The 21,864-nt window shown below is 38.8% G+C and overlaps 1 protein-coding gene across 6 annotated transcripts in view; it reads left to right on the top strand.

Moving 5' to 3' along the window:
• The window catches only part of KLHL7 (kelch like family member 7), a 69,296-nt gene extending 54,476 nt beyond the window's left edge, over window positions 1-14,820 (top strand). For all 6 annotated transcript variants that reach the window (XM_045864578.3, XM_045864577.3, XM_045864580.3 and 3 more), the window contains 4 exons: window positions 4,139-4,379; window positions 7,421-7,622; window positions 13,058-13,155; window positions 14,140-14,820. In XM_045864578.3, the coding sequence (XP_045720534.1) occupies window positions 4,139-4,379; window positions 7,421-7,622; window positions 13,058-13,155; window positions 14,140-14,423 (825 nt within the window). In that variant the 3' untranslated portion in view covers window positions 14,424-14,820. The remainder of the gene's footprint in view (window positions 1-4,138; window positions 4,380-7,420; window positions 7,623-13,057; window positions 13,156-14,139) is intronic.
• Window positions 14,821-21,864: the final 7,044 nt, after the last annotated feature.

Genomic DNA, 21,864 nt, shown 5'->3' with positions numbered 1-21,864 from the left:
AACTAAAATTAGATAAATGGCTTAACAGAAAGTGCTTATAATTTGGTCATCTTAAACTCAGATTAGATTGACTCCTTGAAGTTTCTGCAAGAAATCTTAAGGTTTTACATTTTGTTAATTTTGCTTTCCTTTTTTCTAAGATCTGTCTTCCCTGCTTTTGCTTGGTTTCCTCTCAAAATGATCCAAATAAAATTCTCAAGTCTTACAAATAAATAGTATTTCTTTTATTTTGGATTTTGGTTGTCTTGGTTATTAAAATCTACATCTGTGGTATCTCTATTATTTGAAGATTCATGTGTTTTCAGAATACAGATTAGTATAAAATCAGTCCTTACTCTCAAGGAAAATAGCAGGCTGATGTTTTTGCCTGGAGGGATTTAGAGAAGCTGTTACAGCCCCTCACCTCAAGAAGCATCTCACTGTCGGGGCGCCTGGGTGGCTCAGTCGGTTAAGCGTCTGCCTTCGGCTCAGGTCATAATCCCAGGGTCCTGGGATCGAGCCCCACATCGGGCTCCCTACTCGGTGGGAAGCCTGCTTCTCCCTCTCCCACTCCCCCTGCTTGTGTTCCCTCTCTCACTGTCTCTCTCTGTCAAATAAATAAATAAAAATCTTTAAAAAAAAAAAAAAAAAAGAAGCATCTCAGTGTCTGTAGCATCGCACTACTACTGCTGGAGAATCACCCAGGGCAAGATGTAATGGAGCAGAGCACTCAGTCATCAAGCCCAGACTTTAGTGTGGTGGGGATTCAGAACAAGGCAGTCAGGGAAGCCTACAAAAAGGAAAGGAGCCTCGACCTTGAGCTTGAAAAAAGTCTAGAATGTGGTGTATCACAGCAGGGACAAGAAAGGCTAACTAGGACGAGGGAAGACAGGACTTTATACATGAATATGTATGTGTGTGGATGCATAGATGTGTGATCTGTCAAAACTTCCTTCTACCTTTGTCTTTTCCAGGCTTTCCAATTTTCCCATTTTCATATCTTCTCCTCAGCCAAGCACAGAACCTTGCATGAAATAGATATTCAATAAAACTTAACTGAATTAAATTATGTTTCTAGAGTAACAATTCTCTGCCCACACACATACACTGTAACTCTACTGCTATGTATCTATCTTATTGCTGACAGAAAAGCTGCATGTCCCTCTAGCTTGACCTGTAGCCTAAGAGCTCAGGGAGCCTTAAGCAACCCCTCCTCTACCTGCAGGCCCCATGTTGGGAGTAGTCCCATCACTAACATAATACCTGGCATTCATATCTATGGAGCCTGTAAGTCTGACGTCTCATCTATATTTTTACTTTCTCTGCTTGTTTCCTCAACTACACATGTTACCTCCTAGGCAGTATAACAAGTTATTAAAGGGCAAACATCAAATCACCTTCTTAGTATTCTGTTTTGGATAAGGTATAGATTGGGAAAATTAGACTTTCCAGTGAGATCTACCCATACACACACATGGGAAAAAAGCTTCCCTCCATACATGGATACAGCCAAAGCCAGGTGTTTTCAAACACAGGTGCATTTAACACCTGACGGGTATATTTAATGAGCTCAAATGTAAAACATTAAATTTTAGCTGAAATGAAATCGTACTTGCATTCTAGGTAAAATTCTTGCAAAGGTCATTTCATCTGCCTAGAAGGTAAACTTAGGCAGAATATTAAATATAGTCAGTATTGATCAAACTTAGTGTCTAACATGTACTTTAACCAATGACAGTATTTGGAGAGTTGAAAAAGATTTAAAAACTTGAGGATAGGGGCGCCTGGGTGGCTCAGTCGTTAAGCGTCTGCCTTCGGCTCAGGTCATGATCCCAGGGTCCTAGGATCGAGCCCCGCATCAGGCTCCCTGCTCTGCGGGAAGCCTGCTTCTCCCTCTCCCACTCCCCCTGCTTGTGTTTCCTCTCTCACTGTGTCTCTGTCAAATAAATAAACTAAAATCTATTAATAAAAAAATTTAAAAAAAACTTAAGGATATTAAAAAAAAAACGAGGATATTTAAGGAAATCAGAGCCCATATTATAAGTAGATAGAAGCATGTGCCTTTCTTGTCCCACGTGCGTGCACACACACATACACACAAACACTGGCTAATCATTTCTCCTTTGGGCTTATAGTTCCAAGAGAGCAATTTATTTTTAATTCTTAAATCTGAAGCCTAAGCCCTGTATGACAGGGACATATGAGTACTCATTTATTCCTTACTCAAACCCTTGAGTAGTACTAGAAAATTAGAACTGTTCTGTTACCAAACTCTTGGGTATTATTTCCCCCTTTTTTTTGGAACTTCATACCCTAGTGCCTAAATGTTCATTTAGCTAAAAGAAAACGTATTTTGTGTTTTTAATCCCAGCTCCTACATGGGCAGTTATTTTTTTTTTTTTTTAAGATTTTATTTTTTTGACAGAGACACAGCGAGAGAGGGAACACAAGCAGGAGGAGCAGGTGAGGGAGAAGCAGGCTTCCTGCAGAGCAGGGAGCCCAATGCACGGCTCGATCCCAGGACCCTGGGATCACGACCTGAGCCGAAGGCAGACGCTTAACGACTGAGCCACCCAGGCACCCCTGGGCAGTTAATTTGAAGAGTAGCATGTCTTAAAGATCATTCAAAAGAATATATCCTTGGATGTGCCAAACATAGTAAGGAAACTAAATGAACCTGTGAACAGCCCTTGTTGTGAAATACTGATACATGCTCACTTCTAATCATCAGGAAGAGAAAAGTGAGTTTCCAGACTAGTCAAAACATTACTCAAGGATTTCATAGTAAATATCACAGCCTTAAGAGTCCTGAATAAACTGGCTCAACTGAATATTTTGTAAAAATTTATTATCACAGAAGTCTACAAAATATCTTCTAGCTTTAGACATCAGTAGGATAACAGCAGTTTAAGCTTCATATTATCCAGTGATTCTTTTTTTTTTTAGATATTATTTGTTGATTGAGAGAGAGTAAGTATGTGTGTGAGCTGGAGGAGGGGCAGAGGGAGAGAGAGAATCTCAAGCAATCTTCTCACCGACTGTGGAGCTATACTTGAGGCCAGATGCCACAACCCAAGATCATGACCTGAGCTGAAATCAACAGTCCAACATGCCTAACCAACTGAGCCACCCAGGCGCCCCTCCAATGATTTTTTTTTTTTAAAGATTTTTATTTATTTGTCGGAGAGAGAGAGAGCACAAGCAGGGGGAGCAGCAGAGGGAGATGGAGAAGCAGACTCCCCGCTGAGCAGGGAGCCCGATGTGGGACTTGGTCCCAGGACCCTGGGATCATGACCTGAGCCGAAGGCAGACGCTTAACGACTGAGCCACCCAGGCGTCCCCCCTCCAATGATTCTTTAAACCACTCTATATATCTGGCAGGGAAGGGATGGGTATGTTTGCATTTGGGGTTTTTTTGTTGTTCTTGTTTACTTTTCTTAATTTTTTTTTTTAATTTATTTGAGAATGAGAGAGAGAAAGAGAGCATGAGCAGGGGGGAGGGGCAGAGGCAGAGGGAGAACTAAACTCCCCGCTGAGCAGGGAGCCCGATGCGGGGCTCAGTCCCAGGACCCTGGGATCATGATCTGAGCTGAAGGCAGACGCTTAACGACTGAGCCACCCAGGTGCCCCTGTTGTTGTTTTTAAAGATTTATTTATTTATTTGAGAGAGTGTGTGCGAGCAGGGGGAGGGGCAGAGAGAGAGAATCTTAAGCAGACTCCCCGCTGAGCACAGAGCCCCACATGGGGCTCCATCCCACGACGCCAAGACCATGACCTGAGCCAAAATCAAGAGTCAGGCACTCAACCAACTGAGCTACCCAGGTGCCCCTATTTACATTTGAAAGAAGTTTTTTTCTAAATACAAAACTACTTTAGAAGACTGGTGGTAGTGATACATCCAAATATATTAGAGTTTAATCTGGAGCGGGAAAACACCCAAAGCAGTCACCATCTTCCTCTTGCCCTCTGCCCCAGCTAACCAACATTCTGAGGAAATCACACAAGATTAAATTAGATCCTGTCTCAAGCCAAACATTGTTATATGTACTCTAGCAAATTAACATACTCATACTTTGTATTTTCTCAACTATATCTTTGCCTCATCTGTATCAATTGTATTTTTACATTACTGACTGCTTCCTGTCCTTTCCTTTTATAGGATTATAGCTGGACAGACATCCGCTGCCCCTTTGAAAAACGAAGAGATGCAGCATGTGTGTTTTGGGACAATGTAGTATACATTTTGGGTGGCTCTCAGCTTTTCCCCATAAAACGAATGGATTGCTATAATGTCGTGAAGGATAGCTGGTATTCCAAACTGGGCCCTCCGACACCTCGAGACAGCCTTGCTGCCTGTGCTGCAGAAGGCAAAATTTACACATCTGGAGGTTCCGAAGTTGGTAAGGACTGACTCGGTATTTTTCTTTGGGGAAGGTGTTTTACCAAATATGTTTCTTGGCTTTCATATTTACATAAACAGTTGATGTTGTCTTTTTGAGATAATTTAAATACATATCTGTCACATTTTAGAGCCCATTTTCCTGAAGGTTTACCTTACTTTTCTTAAAAAAATCCTTTTACAAGAACTTCAGCTTCCTCGATTATGTTAATTGTCCCATTTTTTTCTCACACCATCTGGATTTTAGTTCTACCTAGATTAGTTTTATTTTTTTATTTTTATTTTTTTAAGATTTTATTTATTTGCGAGAGAGAGAATGAGAGAGAACATGAGAGGGAGGAGGGTCAGAGGGAAAAGCAGACTCCCTGCTGAGCAGGGAGCCTGATGTGGGACTCGATCCCGAGACTCCAGGATCATGACCTGAGCCAAAGGCAGTCGCTTAACCAACTGAGCCACCCAGGCGCCCTTTTTTAAAGATTTTATTTGTATTTATTTGTGAGAGAGAGGAAAAAGCGGGGGGGGGGGGAGGGGCAGAGAGAGAGGGAGAAGCAGACTCCCCGCAGAACCGGGAGCCCGACATGTGGATCGATCCCAGGACCCTGGGATCACGACCTGAGCCGAAGGCAGACGCTTAACTAACTGAGTCACCCAGACACCCCTAGATTAGTTTTAGATACCTAATATTAATTTGCTTTTAAGATTTCAGAGTTTGGGGGCGCCTGGGTGGCTCAGTTGGTTAAGCGACTGCCTTCGGCTCAGGTCGTGATCCTGGAGTCCCGGGATTGAGTCCCGCATCAGGCTCCCTGCTCGGCAGGGAGTCTGCTTCTCCCTCTGACCCTCCCCCCTCTCATACTCTATCTCATTCTCTCTCTCAAATAAATAAATAAAATCTTAAAAAAAAAAAAAAGATTTCAGAGTTTGGCTCACTCCACAGACCCTTTAAAATCTCTTTATTACATTCACACTTTTAAAATCTGTTATACCTTATTACCTTTTCTTTCTTTGTATTTGAAAAAAGTAAGAATGATCTTTCTCATTTGCTTTTATTCTTTAACTATGTAATATAATGGCTGGTAGTGGTGTTTTATGCTCACTGAGCAGAACAGGGTATGGGTTTGTGTGTAAAAAATCTTTCTCGTCAATGGGTAATTTGTTTGTGTCCAGTGGTGGTCTTTTTCTAAATGAATAAGTTTTCTAAATGGATATTCTAGGTACAGACTAGATTAATAATAGCTTTAACCTTTTCAAATAATTTCTTTAGCTAAATAATGGGCTTATAAAGAAAACTAGGAAGACCAAGTAAACCTAAGGTGTGGAATTCAAATGTTAATTAAGTCCTTATTTTCTTTGAGATTTTTATATTAGGCCAAAGAATGTTTTACTTTTGGTCAGCATATTTATCTGTTTTAAGTTTTTACTCTCCCACAAAATATCAAATGAATATTAGAAAAATTAAAGATTTTTTAAAATGTGACTTAAGAAATTACCTTCCCCCCAAAAGCATTTTTTAGAGAATGTCTAATACAGCATATTTCAAATACAATAAATCCTAAAGATAATAGAAAGTAACTGTTCTATAGAAACACTTTTTGTAGAAAGTAGAGTAGGTAACTTCATATCTTCAGCAATTACTAAGTTTTTTACTTAAGTAGTAGTTTCTCATGTCTGCCATACACTGTGTATTTCCCCTTAATATCAACCAACTGAATCTCATTGAAAATATTTTAAAAGTTAAAAAGAAATTATTGTTAATTGGGACCATTGCTTCTTCCATTTGTTACTCCCTGAACTTTGCTTTCTGTAGACTTTGACTGTGATTGAGAATTTTAGGGGTGGTGGTGTTTTTGACTATTAGCAAGAACTCCAGGAGTGGGAGATGAGATACGATTTGGTTAAATTTTAATTTTTTTTCTCGGGAAGGAAAAAAGCACTTGTTGCTTTATTAGTATCATTTCTAAAACTCTTTATTGAGCCCCTATAATGAGACAGGATGTATATGTTTTGCTGTTAAAATGTGTAATCAAGGGGCACCTGGGTGGTTCAGTCAGTTAAGCATCTGCTTTCCACTCAGGTCATAATCCCGGGGTCCTGGGATCGAGCCCCACATTGGGCTCCCTGCTCAGCAGGGAGCCTGCTTCTCCCTCTCCCTGTGCAGCTCCCCCCACTTGTGCTTGTGTGCGCTCTCTCTCTTTCTCTCTCTCCCAAATAAATAAATAAAATCTTTGGGGAAAAAAAGTGTAATCAAAGCACACCAGAGACATACAGTGATACCTTGAGAGTATAGTCAAAAATGGGCCAGCATGACTTCAGGGCTTACTCACACAGCCACTGAGAGTAGTCAGGAAAAATAGTTTTGTTAATGGTGCAGTGACTACTATAGAATGTTAAATGATAAACTTTAGAATATTATCAGATAGTAGTTTTCAGAGTCTAAGTATGGATTTACCATCTATAAATAGCTATGCTTTTCTCCTCTATAAGCATTTAAAGTTTGAATAATTCCCACCATGCATAACTGGGCACGAAAACATATGTAATGTTATTTAATTTTTCTTCTGAAATCAAACCAATTTCCAATTACCAATAAATAAGTCTCTCCAGCAGATCCTTTTTAAAAATATTTTTCTAAGGTCCATACAAAAAGGTTTAGCTTTTTCTTAAGTTATTCCTCCATTTTGCTGTTACTGTTAACTTTAGAAAAGACTACAACTTTGGGGGTGCCTGGGTGGCTCAGTCAGTTAAGTGTCTGCCTTCGGCTCAGGTCGTGATCCCAGGGTCCTGGGATCGAGCCCCACGTCGGGCTCCCTGCTCCGCGGGGAGTGTGCTTCTCCTTCTCCCACTCCCCTTGCTCGTGTTCCCTCTCTCGCTGTGTCTCTCTCTGTCAAATAAATAAAATATTTAAAAAAAAAAAAAAAAAGGGAAGAAAAGACTACAACTTTAAATTCTTCCCTCCAGTAACTAATGACCCAGCTCTACCGTCAGCTCACTCCAAACCCACACATATACTAAGTGAGGCATGATGGAGCCCTTTTTCTTTTACAGGGAACTCAGCTTTGTATTTATTTGAGTGCTACGACACGAGAACGGAAAGCTGGCACACGAAGCCCAGCATGCTGACTCAGCGCTGCAGCCACGGCATGGTGGAAGCCAATGGCCTGATCTATGTTTGTGGTGGAAGTTTAGGGAACAATGTTTCTGGGCGAGTGCTGAATTCCTGTGAGGTGTATGATCCTGCCACAGAAACGTATGTATCCATTTAAAAGTCTTATTTTAAAATTATCTGGGAATAGACCTGTTCTTAACTCAGTGAAATTATGCTGTGTATAATTTGTCTTTCAAGTAACTTCTTTCTTTATTTAGATATGTGTTTGTAAACTTATATGTAGAAGTGTATGGGAATAACCTTATGCATAACTCATTAAAACTACACTGTGTATAAAACAAAAAACAAAAAAAGTCTTATCTCACAGTTAATTATATTCTAAAAGCTCAGAGGAAGAAGGTGGCAAAAAGTAGAAGGAACCCAACAGAAGAATTTAGTTCTTATATTAAGAATGTGTACACACTTTTGAATGAGCTAGGTTCGGGACATGTTTATGTCCTGGACCCTTCCTCTGTGCTTTAAGAAATGACTTGACCTTATTTACCCTGTGGGAGCCCCTCTCTTTCTGTTCCTGTTTGTGCAATAAATGCCTATGAATGAGACAAGTTTGACTAATTCATCAAATTCATAAAATATTTTTGTTTGAAGTCAGGAAATGTAGGGGAGATGGAAGAAATTTACAGTCAGTAGTAACTTTGCCTTTATTTTTTTTTTTAAGATTTTATTTATTTATTTGAGAGAGAGCGAGCAAGCACAAGCCAGGGGAGAGGCAGAGGGAGAGGGAGAAGCAGGCTCCCCACGGAGCAGGGAGCCCGATGCGGGGCTCGATCCCAGGACCCCGGGATCATGACCTGAGCCGAAGGCAGACGCTTAACTGACTGAGCCACCCAGGTGCCCCATAAATTTGCCTTTAATTGGAAACATTATATATTGATTTGTGTCATCATATCCCTAGGTATAATGTCTTAATTCTGAGTTCATGCTTACTAAAGTATGTTTCGATACATATTTATTCATTACGATTATTCTTAAATCTGGGAAGTAAATAACTGCTTTTTAAAAGGCAAAATCCAGGGGTGCCTGGGTGGCTCAGTCATTAAGCGTCTGCCTTCGGCTCAGGGTCATAATCCCGGGGTCCTGGGATCGAGCCCCATATTGGACTCCCTGCTCCAAGGGAGGCCTGCTTCTCCCTCTCCCACTCCCCTTGCTTGTGTTCCCTCTCTCGCTGTCTCTCTCTCTGTAAAATAAATAAATAAAATCTTTAAAAAATAATAATAATAAAAGGCAAAATCCTAAAGAAATAAATAGCCAGTTTTTCTGACCTTGTAATTAGTGATGGAACCTGTTCAATGTAGCCAAATGTAATGTGCCAATTACTGAAGGGGTTGGGGGTGATAAGTAGAGTGACTTTAATAAAGAAATGACCACAGGTAATATCCCTGTCAGACCGTTTGTCTGATACTCAGAACATCCAAGGAGATTTGATAAGAAAAGTTATTTATTGATTTGAAAAGATTGTTCTTCCTTTACCAGAACAAATTATTGGGTAAATATGTTCAACTTAAATGTTATGCCAAAGAGCTGCACCAAGTCTTATGCTCAAGTTTGATATTTAGGAAATATTGCCAGATTACAAAACATAGAAGTCTTCCACTCCAGCTGTTGTTTTTTTTTAATGAAAAGTAAGAATTACAAAATATGATTAACCATGTGCAATTATTTATTTATGCTTCCCACCTATTTTTAAAGGATTTAAAATATAAAGAACTCTCCTAGGGGCACCTGGGTGGCTCAGTCGTTAAGCGTCTGCCTTCGGCTCAGGTCATGATCCCAGGGTCCTGGGATCGAGCCCCGCATCGGGCTCCCTGCTCAGCGGGAAGCCTGCTTCTCCCTCTCCCACTCCGCCTGCTTGTGTTCCCTCTCTCGCTTTGTCTCTGTCTGCCAAATAAATAAAATTTTTTAAAAAAAGAAAGAAATAGAATTGAAAACAACTTATCTTGAAACACCTTTTGCTAAAGTGTTGAGACTAGAGACGTCTGGGTGGCTCAGTGGGGTAAGCCTCCAACTCTTGATTTCAGCTCAGGTCATGATCTCAGGGTCATGAGATCCAGCTTCACATTGGGCTCCATGCTCAGCAGGTGGTCTGTTGGAGATTCTCCCTCTGCCCCTACCCCTTGTTCTCTCTCTCCCTCTCTTCTTCTCTAAAATAAATAAATCTTTAAAAAAAAAAAAAATGTTGAGACTAGAAATAGAAAATCTCTTTGAGATCATCAAATTTACTACTTCTCAGTGTTTTTCAAAATGTATCTTTGTACTTAACCTGGGCACTCTGGGGATACCCCTTATCTCATTCTATCATCCATCACTTGAGCTATCTGCCCCATCTTGTCCCAGACTATAAGAGGGGGGTGTATACCAACTCTCTTCCCTCTTATATCAGTCTCTACTTTACCTCCCAGACACCTTATGCTCAAAAAGTATTACAGCATACTAATTGGAAAACTGTGGTCTCATTATCTTGCTTCCTAATTATTTTTTCATTTCTAAAAAATCTCTCAAAGTAGAACCCATACTAGATAAACTCCAGGATTCTAAATTTTGAGATCTTTATTCAGGCACTATGAGTGTAAATCAGTATATTCTTATTCATAGTAGCAGGGGAAAGGTATAAAGGAATTCTGCAACCTCAATATTTTTTAAAACTAGGTGGATATATTTAGTTTGGGGAATATCTTAAAACTCACACAAGTTAGCATTTCTTTTGTACATATTGAGCTTATGCATGAAACTTGAATATTCTATATTCTCTTCAATGCCCTTAAATTTTCCTAAGTGAAAAGCTAGTGTGACTATAATTATCCAGATCTCAAAATGAAAAGTTATGTGCTACAATGATTTCCTTTTTTTAATATGTGATCTATCCATCTAAGTTATTTTTTATAAGAATTCTTTCCAATTTTTACAGTTTTCTTAGGTGTTTTGTAACTACAGTGGTTTAACTGGAAGCGAAGAATTGAAGCCTTATGGATATGACATGACACAGTTGCTGCAGTCAGAATTTTAAGAAAAACTTCTAAACACTAAAGTCCAGGTTGGGGAGAGCAAGCACCTAGTACATACTCTGCATGTGAAGTTACAGGAAGAAGAAAGTATATTTTGTGAAACTTCCTAACTCTAAACCTTCAGGAGACTTAGCTACACAGATCTTCTTCCACTTACAGTGGGGTTACATCCTGATAAACCCACTGTAAGTTGAAAGTACTGTTACCTTGAAAATGGCATTTAATACAGCTAACGTACTGAACATCATAGCTTAGCCTAACCTACCTTAAACATGCTCAGAACACTTACGTTAGCCTACAGTTGGGCAAAATCATCTAACACAGAAACTGCTTTGTAATAAAGTGTTGAATACCTCATGTAATGTATTGACTACTGTACTGAAAGTGAAAAACAGAATGGCTGTGTGGGTACAGAATGGTTGTAAGTGTATCACTTCTTTACCCTCGTGATCCCATGACTGAGTGGGAACTGCAGCTCACTGCGGCTGCCCAGCATCATGAGAGAGTATCATATAGCGAGCCCAGGAAAAGATCAAAACTCAAAATGTGAAGTACAGTTTCTACTGTATGTGTTTCACTTTTGCATTATCATAAAGTCAGAAAATCCTAAGTTGAACCATTGTAAGTCAAGGACCACCCTACATAAAAATGTGCTCTTATTTTATATCATGGACATGTGTGGAGAAGAAAGGGGTATATATTTTGAATTTTTCCAAGTCAGATACTATGTTTAATACACGTTGACAGTCGCTTTGTGCGGCTCACTGCATGGAGAGGGAGTGGAGGGCCAGTACTGGCTCCCACCTCTGAGCTGAATGCTGGTCTTTTCACCTGGAAGAGCATGTGTGTTTACCCTGGCTGGGGGGGGAAAGGAACGGTGTTGCCCACCTCACCTTACAGAGTGCTCTGAAAATGAATGTGGCAACTGTCAAACCACTTTTAAAACAAAACAATTTTATGAATATAATTATGGCAACAAGTTAATATTTCAGAGTTAATCATTACGTCCTAATTATATTTTGAAAAGTTAAATTTAGTAAATTATTTAAAAGAAGAGAAATAACGAAATTAAAGAGTTACACTTATGTCAGATTACCTTTTCTTGTTGCTTGGACACTTTTGGTTTTTGTTAGCTATTGAGACACAAGCCTGTGTGCCAGGACCACCTTCACAATCACAGACGTCAGTCGTATGTGTGGGATTGTATGCAAAAGGAGGAATTGCGTCTCACAGAAAAAAGTAACACACGTCTGTGTGTATGAGGCTGCTACCTATGAATTAGTGTTCTCAACACTTGTGTCCACATTTATGTTCTCAGTCTTGTTATTTTTTTTTAAGATTTTATTATTTATTAGAATGAGAGAGAGAGAGAGCACGAGAGGGAGGAGGGTCAGAGGGAGAAGCAGACTCCCTGCCGAGCAGGGAGCCCGATGCGGGACTCGATCCCGGGACTCCAGGATCATGACCTGAGCCGAAGGCAGTCGCTTAACCAACTGAGCCACCCAGGCACCCCTCTTGTTATTTTTTTTTTTAAGATTTTATTTATTTAGTTATTTGACAGAGAGAGAGAGCACAAGAGAGCACAAGCAGGGGGAGCAGCGGAGGGAGAGGGAGAAGCAGACCCCCCTGCTGAGCAGGGAGCCGATGTGGGACTTGATCCTAGGACCCTGGGATCATGACCTGAGCTGAAGGCAGACGCTTAACTGACTGAGCCACCCAGGCGCCCCTCAATCTCATTATTTATAGTAGTGGCCATGAACAAAACAACATGCTAATAAGCTATTAAATTTGACAGAATGACAGTACTTCTGTTACTAGTGCTGCCTAAAGTTCTAAATGTACATTTGAAGGTGGACATATGAAAAGTAACAGATACTTCTAATTTGCTGATTGCTAGAGCCCAATGTTAAATTTGTGTTTGACTCCTACATAAATATTAATTAAAACCCTATGTGACGGGTGCCTGGTGGCTCAGTTGGTTAAGCGACTGCCTTCTTCGGCTCAGGTCATGATCCTGGAGTCCTGGGATCAAGGCCCGCATTCCTGCTCAGCAGGGAGTCTGCTTTTCCCTCTGACCCTCCCCCTCATGCTCTCTCTCTCTCAAATAAAATCTTTTCTTAAAAAAAAATTCTTTAAAAAACCATATGTGACAATATTGGTATTTTATATTTTCTTAAGTATCCTCCCTTTCTTTTTTGTTACCATTTTAACAAGTTACTGTGAACTAGGAAATGGATTTCTTCCGAAGATGTGTTACTCTCCAGATATTCTCTCTTTCTCATATTTTGTTGGAGTTGAAAGGAATAAAATCCCTGTTTACCCCACCTGTAAATAAAGTACTCAAAACCACATTAAACCTTTGTTTTCTAGTCTTTCAGGTGTGTGTGTGGGGGTGTGAACACACGTGAGTACTAAATGAGCACTTAACTGGGATAACAGACCTTTCTTTTAAAGTAGTATGAGTACTTTACTTCCTGTGAACAAGTACTCTAAAAGCTTTCTCTTATTTTTCAGATGGACTGAGCTGTGTCCAATGATTGAGGCCAGGAAGAATCATGGACTGGTATTTGTAAAAGACAAGATATTTGCTGTAGGTGGTCAGAATGGCTTGGGTATGTGACATTAATTCACTGTTCAACTTTCCCAGTGAGTTTGCTGATAGCTCCTTCTCATAAATTTTTGAAACATTTCTTAAAATCTAAATACAAGCATTTAAAAATATATATAAAAAAAACAAATACAAGCATTTATCATATATATTATTATACTTATAGTTTCTGAGAACTAATATATTTTAAGAAACATTGCAGTACATTTAACATCCCTGTAATTGCCATCAGTCATTGTGACAGTCTCAGCTTCACACATTTCCAAACACCCTCTGGGTAATAGTGTCACACTAGCTAAAGAACTATTAAGTGACAAACATTTGAATTTTTACAAACTTTTAAATACAACTTTTAAGACTTGAATTACAGGCCCTGAATTGCAAAGTTTCCTTAACATTTTTAAACATTGCATGAAAATACCAATATTACTATTTTTTAAATGAGTAAATTTGACTTTTTCTTAAATTTGTAGTAAAAAATCTGAAATTATTTCTTTAAATAAATGGAGAATCTGGACTGAATCTATAGTCCACAAACTTCATTTTAGTCAGTACCTTTAAGCATTACCTAAGTATAACAAAGAAATACCTTCTTCCCTTCTCCTGTCTCTTGCCATTGCTGTTTTCCATAAACTGCTAAAAGATAAATGGCGGAAGGATAAAAGACTTTTGAGTAATTATAGTCAAAGTTAATCAGAAGGAAAATCCACTGACCTGTTTGCTTTCCCAGAACAGATAGAACATTTATAATTTTGTAAAAATAAATATACATATTTTAGGATTCAAGTAACAAGTTAAATTTTTATTGTGTTAAAGTAAAAATAAGAATAGATGGTAGATATACGGGCATTCACTGTAAGATTCTTAACTGTTTTGCATATTTGGAAAATGTTCATAATAAAATGATGGGAAGATGCAAGGAATTATTACATTAAGAGATCTTAGAATTGTTAATTGTAGTTGTTCATGTTATTTTATTCTTTTGAAGGTGGTCTGGACAACGTGGAATATTACGATATTAAATTAAATGAATGGAAGATGGTCTCACCAATGCCATGGAAAGGTGTAACAGTGAAGTGTGCAGCAGTTGGCTCTATAGTTTATGTCTTGGCTGGTTTCCAAGGTGTGGGTCGATTAGGACACATCCTTGAATATAATACTGAGACAGACAAATGGGTCGCCAACTCCAAAGTCCGAGCTTTTCCAGTAACAAGTTGTTTAATTTGTGTTGTTGATACTTGTGGAGCAAATGAAGAAACACTTGAAACATGAAAAGGGAATGGACTTCAAGATTTATCGGAGACTCAAAAATATGGCCACCAGTGCTTTGTTCCAAGAGTTTGGTTACAAAGTTTTAGTTGGGTGTTTTGTTTTTTTAAAGGAAATTTCAAGTAAAGTAAGATCGCTATAAAATAGATGTTTCTTTTATATGAATTTCCTTAATTCAAAGACCATATATTAGCTGGCCACTTAACCATGACATATCTAGCAAGAAAACTTGAAAAATCATAAGCATTTGGTGAAAATACGAATTCTTGAATGAATTACACATTTGTAACTATGATTATGCAGAGTGGGGGATTGGCTCATCAGTGAAGCGGTCTCATCTTAGCTCTAGATTCTATTTTCATACATCATAGAAGTGCTCTGTAGTTAGGTCTATTTGTTTCTCTTCGGTCAAAAACTAAGAAATAGTAAGAATTGTAAGTCAAGACAGGCAATTCTGATGAAGCATCTTAGTCTCACCTAATTTTGCTTGTCTTCATTTGTTCCATATAGTGCCAAATTTATTTCATTTTAAAAGCAAGCCAGAGTGAGTCAACGCATACACGTATTCTCTCACAGAACTTTCATAAACACATTTTGGGCTTAAAAATGTACCCAAGTCCTCATGAAATATATTCAGTCCAATTAAATATATTCCATCTTTGAAACACAAAATGTCAAGCTTAGCACCCTCTTTAATTTATAGTACTGTTTTACCCAGTGGTTAAAAAATGATTATGCCTCTTCAGTCCTCACTGTTAAATAAAATAAAATCATAGTAAGAATGATTAGCAAAAGATAAAGCTATTTATAGCAAATTTCTAGGTTACTAGAATAGCACTGATAGTTACACAATATCACTGTTGACTTTGAACTTCTTATGGATTAAAAAGATACATGATTTCTTTTCCTTAGCAGGACACATCAGAGAGATTTGACCCAGTTATCTCCTAAAAGTTTTGTAATAATTTGAGTTCAATGTTGTCATCTCGTATTAATTGCTTTTATCTGGTCAATAAATCTTTTACAAACCCAACTACTCATTTCTTTCCTAGTAATGTTTTGCCCTTTTACATTACGGAATGTATGGGATGAGCCATGTAAAGCTGTCACCATTGGTGTTTTTATCCAATAATATTAAATATTTTTTAACTTAAAATAGACTAAGTTTTATTCATCCTTCATTTTAAATGTATTAGGCAGTGGTTGTTTTTAAAATTTGTGAAGCTGTGTTTCTAATTTTCATTGCTTTATTTATATGGGGGTTATAATCTTAAATCCTAAAAATGTTTAAATGAAAGAGATTATAAAAAGCATAATGATAGGGGCACCTGCATTGCACAATCGGGTTAAGCATCCGACTTTTGGTTTCAGCTCAGGTCGTGATCTCAGGGTTATGAGATCAGCCCCGTGTGGGGCTCCTCTGCTGCTTAAGACTTTCCTTTTCCCTCTGCCCCTTTCCCCTGTGCTCGCGCACGTATGCTCTCTAGAAAATAAATCTTTTTTTAAAAAGTATAATATTTTTATTTAGGACTTTTTACGCATGTAACAGCTTTATTGAAATATAAATCACATTACACAATTCACCCATTTAAAGTGTATCATTCAGTGGTCTTTAACATATTCACAGAGTTGTGTAATCATCATCACAATTTTGGAACATTCTTATTACCACAGAAAGAAAGCCCATACTCATTAGCAGTCACTCCCCCATTTTCCCCCGTATTAGTTTCCTTTGGCTCCTGTAATGAATTACCACAAAGTTGGTGACTTAAAACAACAGAAACTTATTCTTTCACAGCTCAGGAAGCCAGAAGTCCTAAATCAGGGTGTTGGCAGGGTTGTCTCCTTCTGGAGTTCTAAGGCAAAAATTGCCCACCTCCCCCGCCCAGCTTCTGGTGGTTGCTGGCAGTCCTTGGCATTCATTGACTTATAACTGTGCCACTTCACTCACTGCCTCTAGCTTCACATGTCCTTCTTTCCTTTGTGTCCCTTGTGTCTTCATATGGTGTGATAAGGACAGCAGTCATTGGATTTAGCCAACCCTCCTCCCAATCTAGCATGACCTTATCTTAACTAAGGACATCTGCAAAGAACCTGTTTCCAGATAAGGTCACATACTGAAATTCCAAGTGGACATGAATTTTGGGGGGACATTATCCAACCCATTTACATCCCCCAGATAGACCTAGACAACCATTAAATCTTCCTGTCTCTAGATTTGCCTATCTTGAACATTTTTATGTTGGGTTTTCAATTCTGTACTCCACTGGGGAAAAAAAATGTCCAGTTTTTTTGGAGAAAAGAACATCCATTTGTCATATTACAATTTACTTATATTACTTAATTTAATACTCCCCCATATGGAATGTGCAGCACTGTTTGAAATATTCTAAATGAATTAGCCTTTTCTTTAGGCTGTATCAACTGACTAGAACACACCGTTATAAGTATGTAGACAGGTTTGATGTAGATTAAACGTGGGTTTGGGGGTTTTTTAGGGGAGGTGGTGTTAGTAAGTAATTACTAATTAGTACCTATTTTCTGCCTTGGAAATATTCTATGAAATTGTCAATGCCAGGATAATGGCACAATATATTGGCAAGGGTTTTTTGGGGTTGTTTTTTTTTTAAGATTTATTTACTTGAGGCAGGGAGGGGCAGGAGAGACTCCTCAAGCAGACCCTCTGCCAAGCATGGAGTTAGAGGCGGGGCTCTATCCCCAGACTCCGAGATCCTGACCCAAGCCAAAACCAAAAGTTGGACACCCCAGCAAGTATTTTTTCTATTCCTTTTATCCCCCACAAAATTCCTGTCCTTCATATAAAGGGCTCAGTTTTCTTCTTAGTAAACATGGGATATGTTAATGTTCCATCCTTTGCAGTGACACTATTTTGATGACATAGCAGTTTTTAGTTTATACTTTTAAAAATGACAACTTGAACATGAAAGTTTAATGGCTTGAAAAAAAATGTTGCTATAAAAAACAGTACTTAATTACAATTGTGACCTAGCTTCAAAAACCTGACATACAATCTTACAGGAAATTTTGATTCACAAAAATGAGCCATGTAATAATTATTAACCAAGCAGTCTATATTCCTTTTGCCTTATAGACTATTAACAGCAAAAAACTGAGATTTGCTGCCTAGGCCAGGATAAAGGAGTATTTGAAGGAAATGTTGCCTTTAAAAAAAAAAAAAGTGGGGGAGGGGCAGAGAGAGAGAGGGAGAGAATCTTAAGCAGGCTCCATGCCCAGCTCAGAACCCGACTTGGGGCTCGATCCCACAACCCTGAGATGATGACCTGAGCCAAAATCAAGAGTTGGACACTTAACTGACTGAGCCACCCAGGTGCCCCAGAAATTTTGCTTTTTAAGGGTGACACCATTAACATACCCCAACAATGTCAGAAAATTCAATCCACTCCAACATGGCACCAAACTAAGTCCCAATAATTTGGTAATATGAAGAGACATTTTCAGGTTGCATCCTTCAACATGTGATAAATCCTTTAAATACTCCTCTTACATTTGCCTCAAAAGACCTAAAAGCTTGAATTTACTTTCATCTTCCTAACTTCCTCCTTCTCAAGGCTATTCAAACTACTTTGGGAGAAATAAAAATTTAAGTTTGTGGTGGGAAACTGAAATGTTACTAACTAGAAAGATTTTACTTTCCAGAGCTTTACGCCTCTGGTCTTTATTAGGATTGAAACTTAGTCCTTAAAAGTATCACAAGATGCTGACCCCCTCCCTTTCCTTCCCTTCCCTCTTTTAGGACTGTTCATCTGACCCTTAATAACAGCTATAATATGGGTTCAGGATCTGATTTGTTCAATTCTTGCAGGGGATTTCTCTGATTTTATCTTCCAACCATCTGTTGAATTTGTTTCCACTACCCATGTTTAATTTCTAAGAATACTTTTTTAAAAATAATTATTTCATATAGCATTGTTAGTGTTATCCTCTCTGAAGATACTTTAACATTTTCTATACACTTGGTGTGTGTCTGTTTATTTTTTCTGTTTGCTTTGTCTTTTCTGGTCCCTGGCTGCACATTTATATTTATTTTTTTATCAATATATATTTAAGTTTTTATTGCACATTTATATTTAAAATGAGACACTGAGTAAGTTGATAATTTTTGTGTGCAAAGGTGGGCCTAATTATCAGTGAGCTTCATCATATGATGAGGGAATGGCCACCTATTTTTGTTGGGAATCCATCAGATCTATAGATACTTTTCTGGGATGTTTGATTGTCAAAAAAATAATCTTCCAAACCCCTACACCTTGGGTGTGTAGGGCAAGTTGGGAAAAAGGGGACTCTAAGGCTGGCTACAGAATTTCTAGACTTTACGCAAAGAGGACTGTACTTCACCATTCAATAAACATAGCTTGCATTGTCAGTACCATAACTTCCCCTCTGTACTTGATGTCTTGGACTCGAAGCCTCTCTTGTCCCCACCCCACCCCCTTTTTTTTTTTTTCAAGGAAAAAACCTATCTCCCATCAGGTAGGGATAGCTGCCTAACTGGGTGGATTTATGGAGCTAGATTCTAACTGCACCCATAGAGATTTTCAGTCTACCTTTCTACAGTAACTGGTGCCTCTTAATTTCTGAGGCTTTTCAGACTTCCCTAGGGACATCAGGGTGCACCTTTCAGGAATGGGACTTTCCTCCTCTCTTCTAGGTAATTTACTATTCCTCCATGTGCATTCAGTCCTCACAAATTGTGGTTTGAGATTATGGTTATCTCCTAGTATAATCAAAGATGATGTCTTTGCTTGTTTTCTCTTACTTTGAGATGATTTTCAAGAGGAAAGGGGGGCAGAACTATTTTTACTGTGCCATTTTGAAATTAGAAGTTTCCTTCCTGTGACCCCACTCTTGATTTCCACCTACCCCTACCCTAACTGATCACTACTGAATTCTGCATGCCTCAGCCCTAGGCTCCCATTGTCTCCCATTGTCTCATCAGCACTCCACCTAGATGATCTCAATTGGGATCTGGCCTTGCCTACCTCTCCACTTTCACACAGCACCATGCCCACTCTCATTTAAGCTTCAGCCACCACTGGCATTATTTTAGGTCTTTGATCCCAGCATTGTCCTTACACATGTTGGTCTTTGCATAGACAAGAAGTCAGTGGCCACAATGAGAAACTGGCTAATACAAGGGAATTGCTCAAAATAAGTATGAATAGTGGGAACCAAGTTTCTCACTATCAAAGGAGGAAGTTAGAAATACAGGAGGAAAATAAATTCTGTGGTCTTGGGATCGAACTGGAGGTTATTAGCATAAACTCATAGTTTCTAATACATATACAGAAATATGTACTGATGTAAATGTATGTCTATAGTATATATTTCCTAGCAATGCTCACGAAAGGGCTTGGGAGCAAAGACCTCACAACAGCAATGAGAAAATTCAAAGCTCAGATCTTGGCCTCTAAGTACCATTAAAGACCCAGAACTCCTGGGAGAAATGGTTGATTCTAGGACTAGATCAGGGAAAGTGTAAGACTGAGCCTAGAGCATCTTTTGGGCCAAGGAGTAAAGAAGTGTTCAAAGAATTAATGGGATATGTCAAAAAACAAAGGAGATTACAGGTCTCTCACTGGTCAAATTGAGGATGATTTGAACCTCAAAATAATGACAGTAATAGATTATAACCCAGTGAATAAAAACAGAATATTGGAGGCCACACTGATAGGAATAAATAAATGAAAGAACCAAAAAGCTTGGGGAGGAATGGCATTTTTATACTTTCAAAGTATCTCCTCAAAATATTCTTATTAATAACAAAGGCGAAAAGAGTCATTGTAGTAGCTCAGCAGACACCACCTTAACCAGGTGATCAAACTGAACACCTCAGGTAATGGGACAAGCTGAAATTGTACACAACCTGAGAGGTGCAATGTGAAAACCATGGCATCACTTCCGCAATAATCCTGCCAAAGATGCTTAATCTGAATCCAATCACAAGAAAACATCAGCTAAATCTGCATTGAGGAATTTCTACAAAATAACTAGCTGTAATCTTTAATAGTGTGAAGGTCTTGAAAGTCAAGAAAAGACTGAGGAAGTGTTCCAGGATGAAGGAGACTAAAGAAATAAGAGTAAGGCTAAATAAATAAAAGAAATATGAGTAAGGCAACAATAACTCTAAACTGGATCTTTTTCTTTTAAAGACACTGGGACATTTGGCAAAACATGAACAGAATCTAAGGATTAGATAAACGTTCTGATTTTGGTGATTGTACTGTGGTTATGTAGGAGAATGTATTTGTAGGAAATAAAGTATTTGGGTGATGGGGTATCAGGTCTGCAATACAGTCTCTTATTCTGTATTTGTAAATCTTCAATACGTTTCAAAATAAGTAAATTGATTTTTTTTTTTAAGTAAGCTCTGCACCCAACGTGGGACTTGAACTCATGATCCTGAGATCAAGAGTTGCATGCTCTACTGCCAGAGCCAGCCAGGGGCCCCATATATATATATACATACTAGGTTTAAATAAACTTGGGAGTAGAGATTACTTAAAAACTTTAAACTACGTTGTAGCAACGTTGTAGCAGTTATTCCCAGTGCTCCTGTAGATTCCACTGTACTCAAAATCCAAAGATGTGAGCAAGAACAATGGCCAATCATCTTAAACCACCAGGGACAAACCTGTAATCCGACAAAGTCATACTTATTGCCTCCTGGCAACCAAGGAGACTGCGAACCAGAGCAACAGTAGGGTGCCTCACCATACAAAGGAAAAGACAACTGTAAGATTTGTGAGCTAAGTAGATTTTAGGTACAATTTTATAAGCTCAAAGCAAAGCAGAGCTGTGTGTAAGGGCACCAACATCGGATCTGGACTGAGAAGTGGATGTAGGATCGTGTTTCCTTGGAAACTACAAAATTAAGAAAAATACGGAATGTTTTTTTCAGGAACGCCTTATCGAAAGCTCTGTACCTGGGAAGAAATTGATACTGCTTCTCTGTGTCAAAGTGTCTTAGCTCCTCCAGGCAAGAGTGGTATGTTTCATTCTTATTGATACAATTTCAAACAGCGGCGTGTACGTGGACTTTAAAGAACTAGCTTTCTCAGAGTGTAAGAATGTAGTGTTTATCCAAAGATGGGGTTATGATACTTTTCAGTTGCAGGATGTCCTTGAAGGAAACACTGTTTCCTGTTTACCTTATAACTGGCTTTATCTGTTATCCACCTGATGAATGGCGGCGCGGATTTTTTCTTTCTCAACAGTACAAATGAAAAATACAACTCGGTCTCTCAAACCGCAACTATTCCTCCCCTCCAGGGCCTTGCTGAAAATCTAAATTTCCTTAACCTGCTCTCCTCTCATTCCGGACCCTCAGGCTTTCCTTGAAGCCCGAAGCCCTGCCCCACGCGAAAACGCGCCTTTTCCTCCACGTTAACCATTCAAGGACTCC

Source organism: Mirounga angustirostris, unplaced genomic scaffold, assembly GCF_029215605.1.
Source record: "Mirounga angustirostris isolate CCGP_5_RB_7025 unplaced genomic scaffold, mMirAng1.0.hap1 SCAF_12, whole genome shotgun sequence".
In the NCBI taxonomy this organism is placed as follows: domain Eukaryota; kingdom Metazoa; phylum Chordata; class Mammalia; order Carnivora; family Phocidae; genus Mirounga; species Mirounga angustirostris.
Note: the sequence above shows the minus strand (reverse complement) of the source record. Positions and strands in the feature narration are given on the sequence as shown.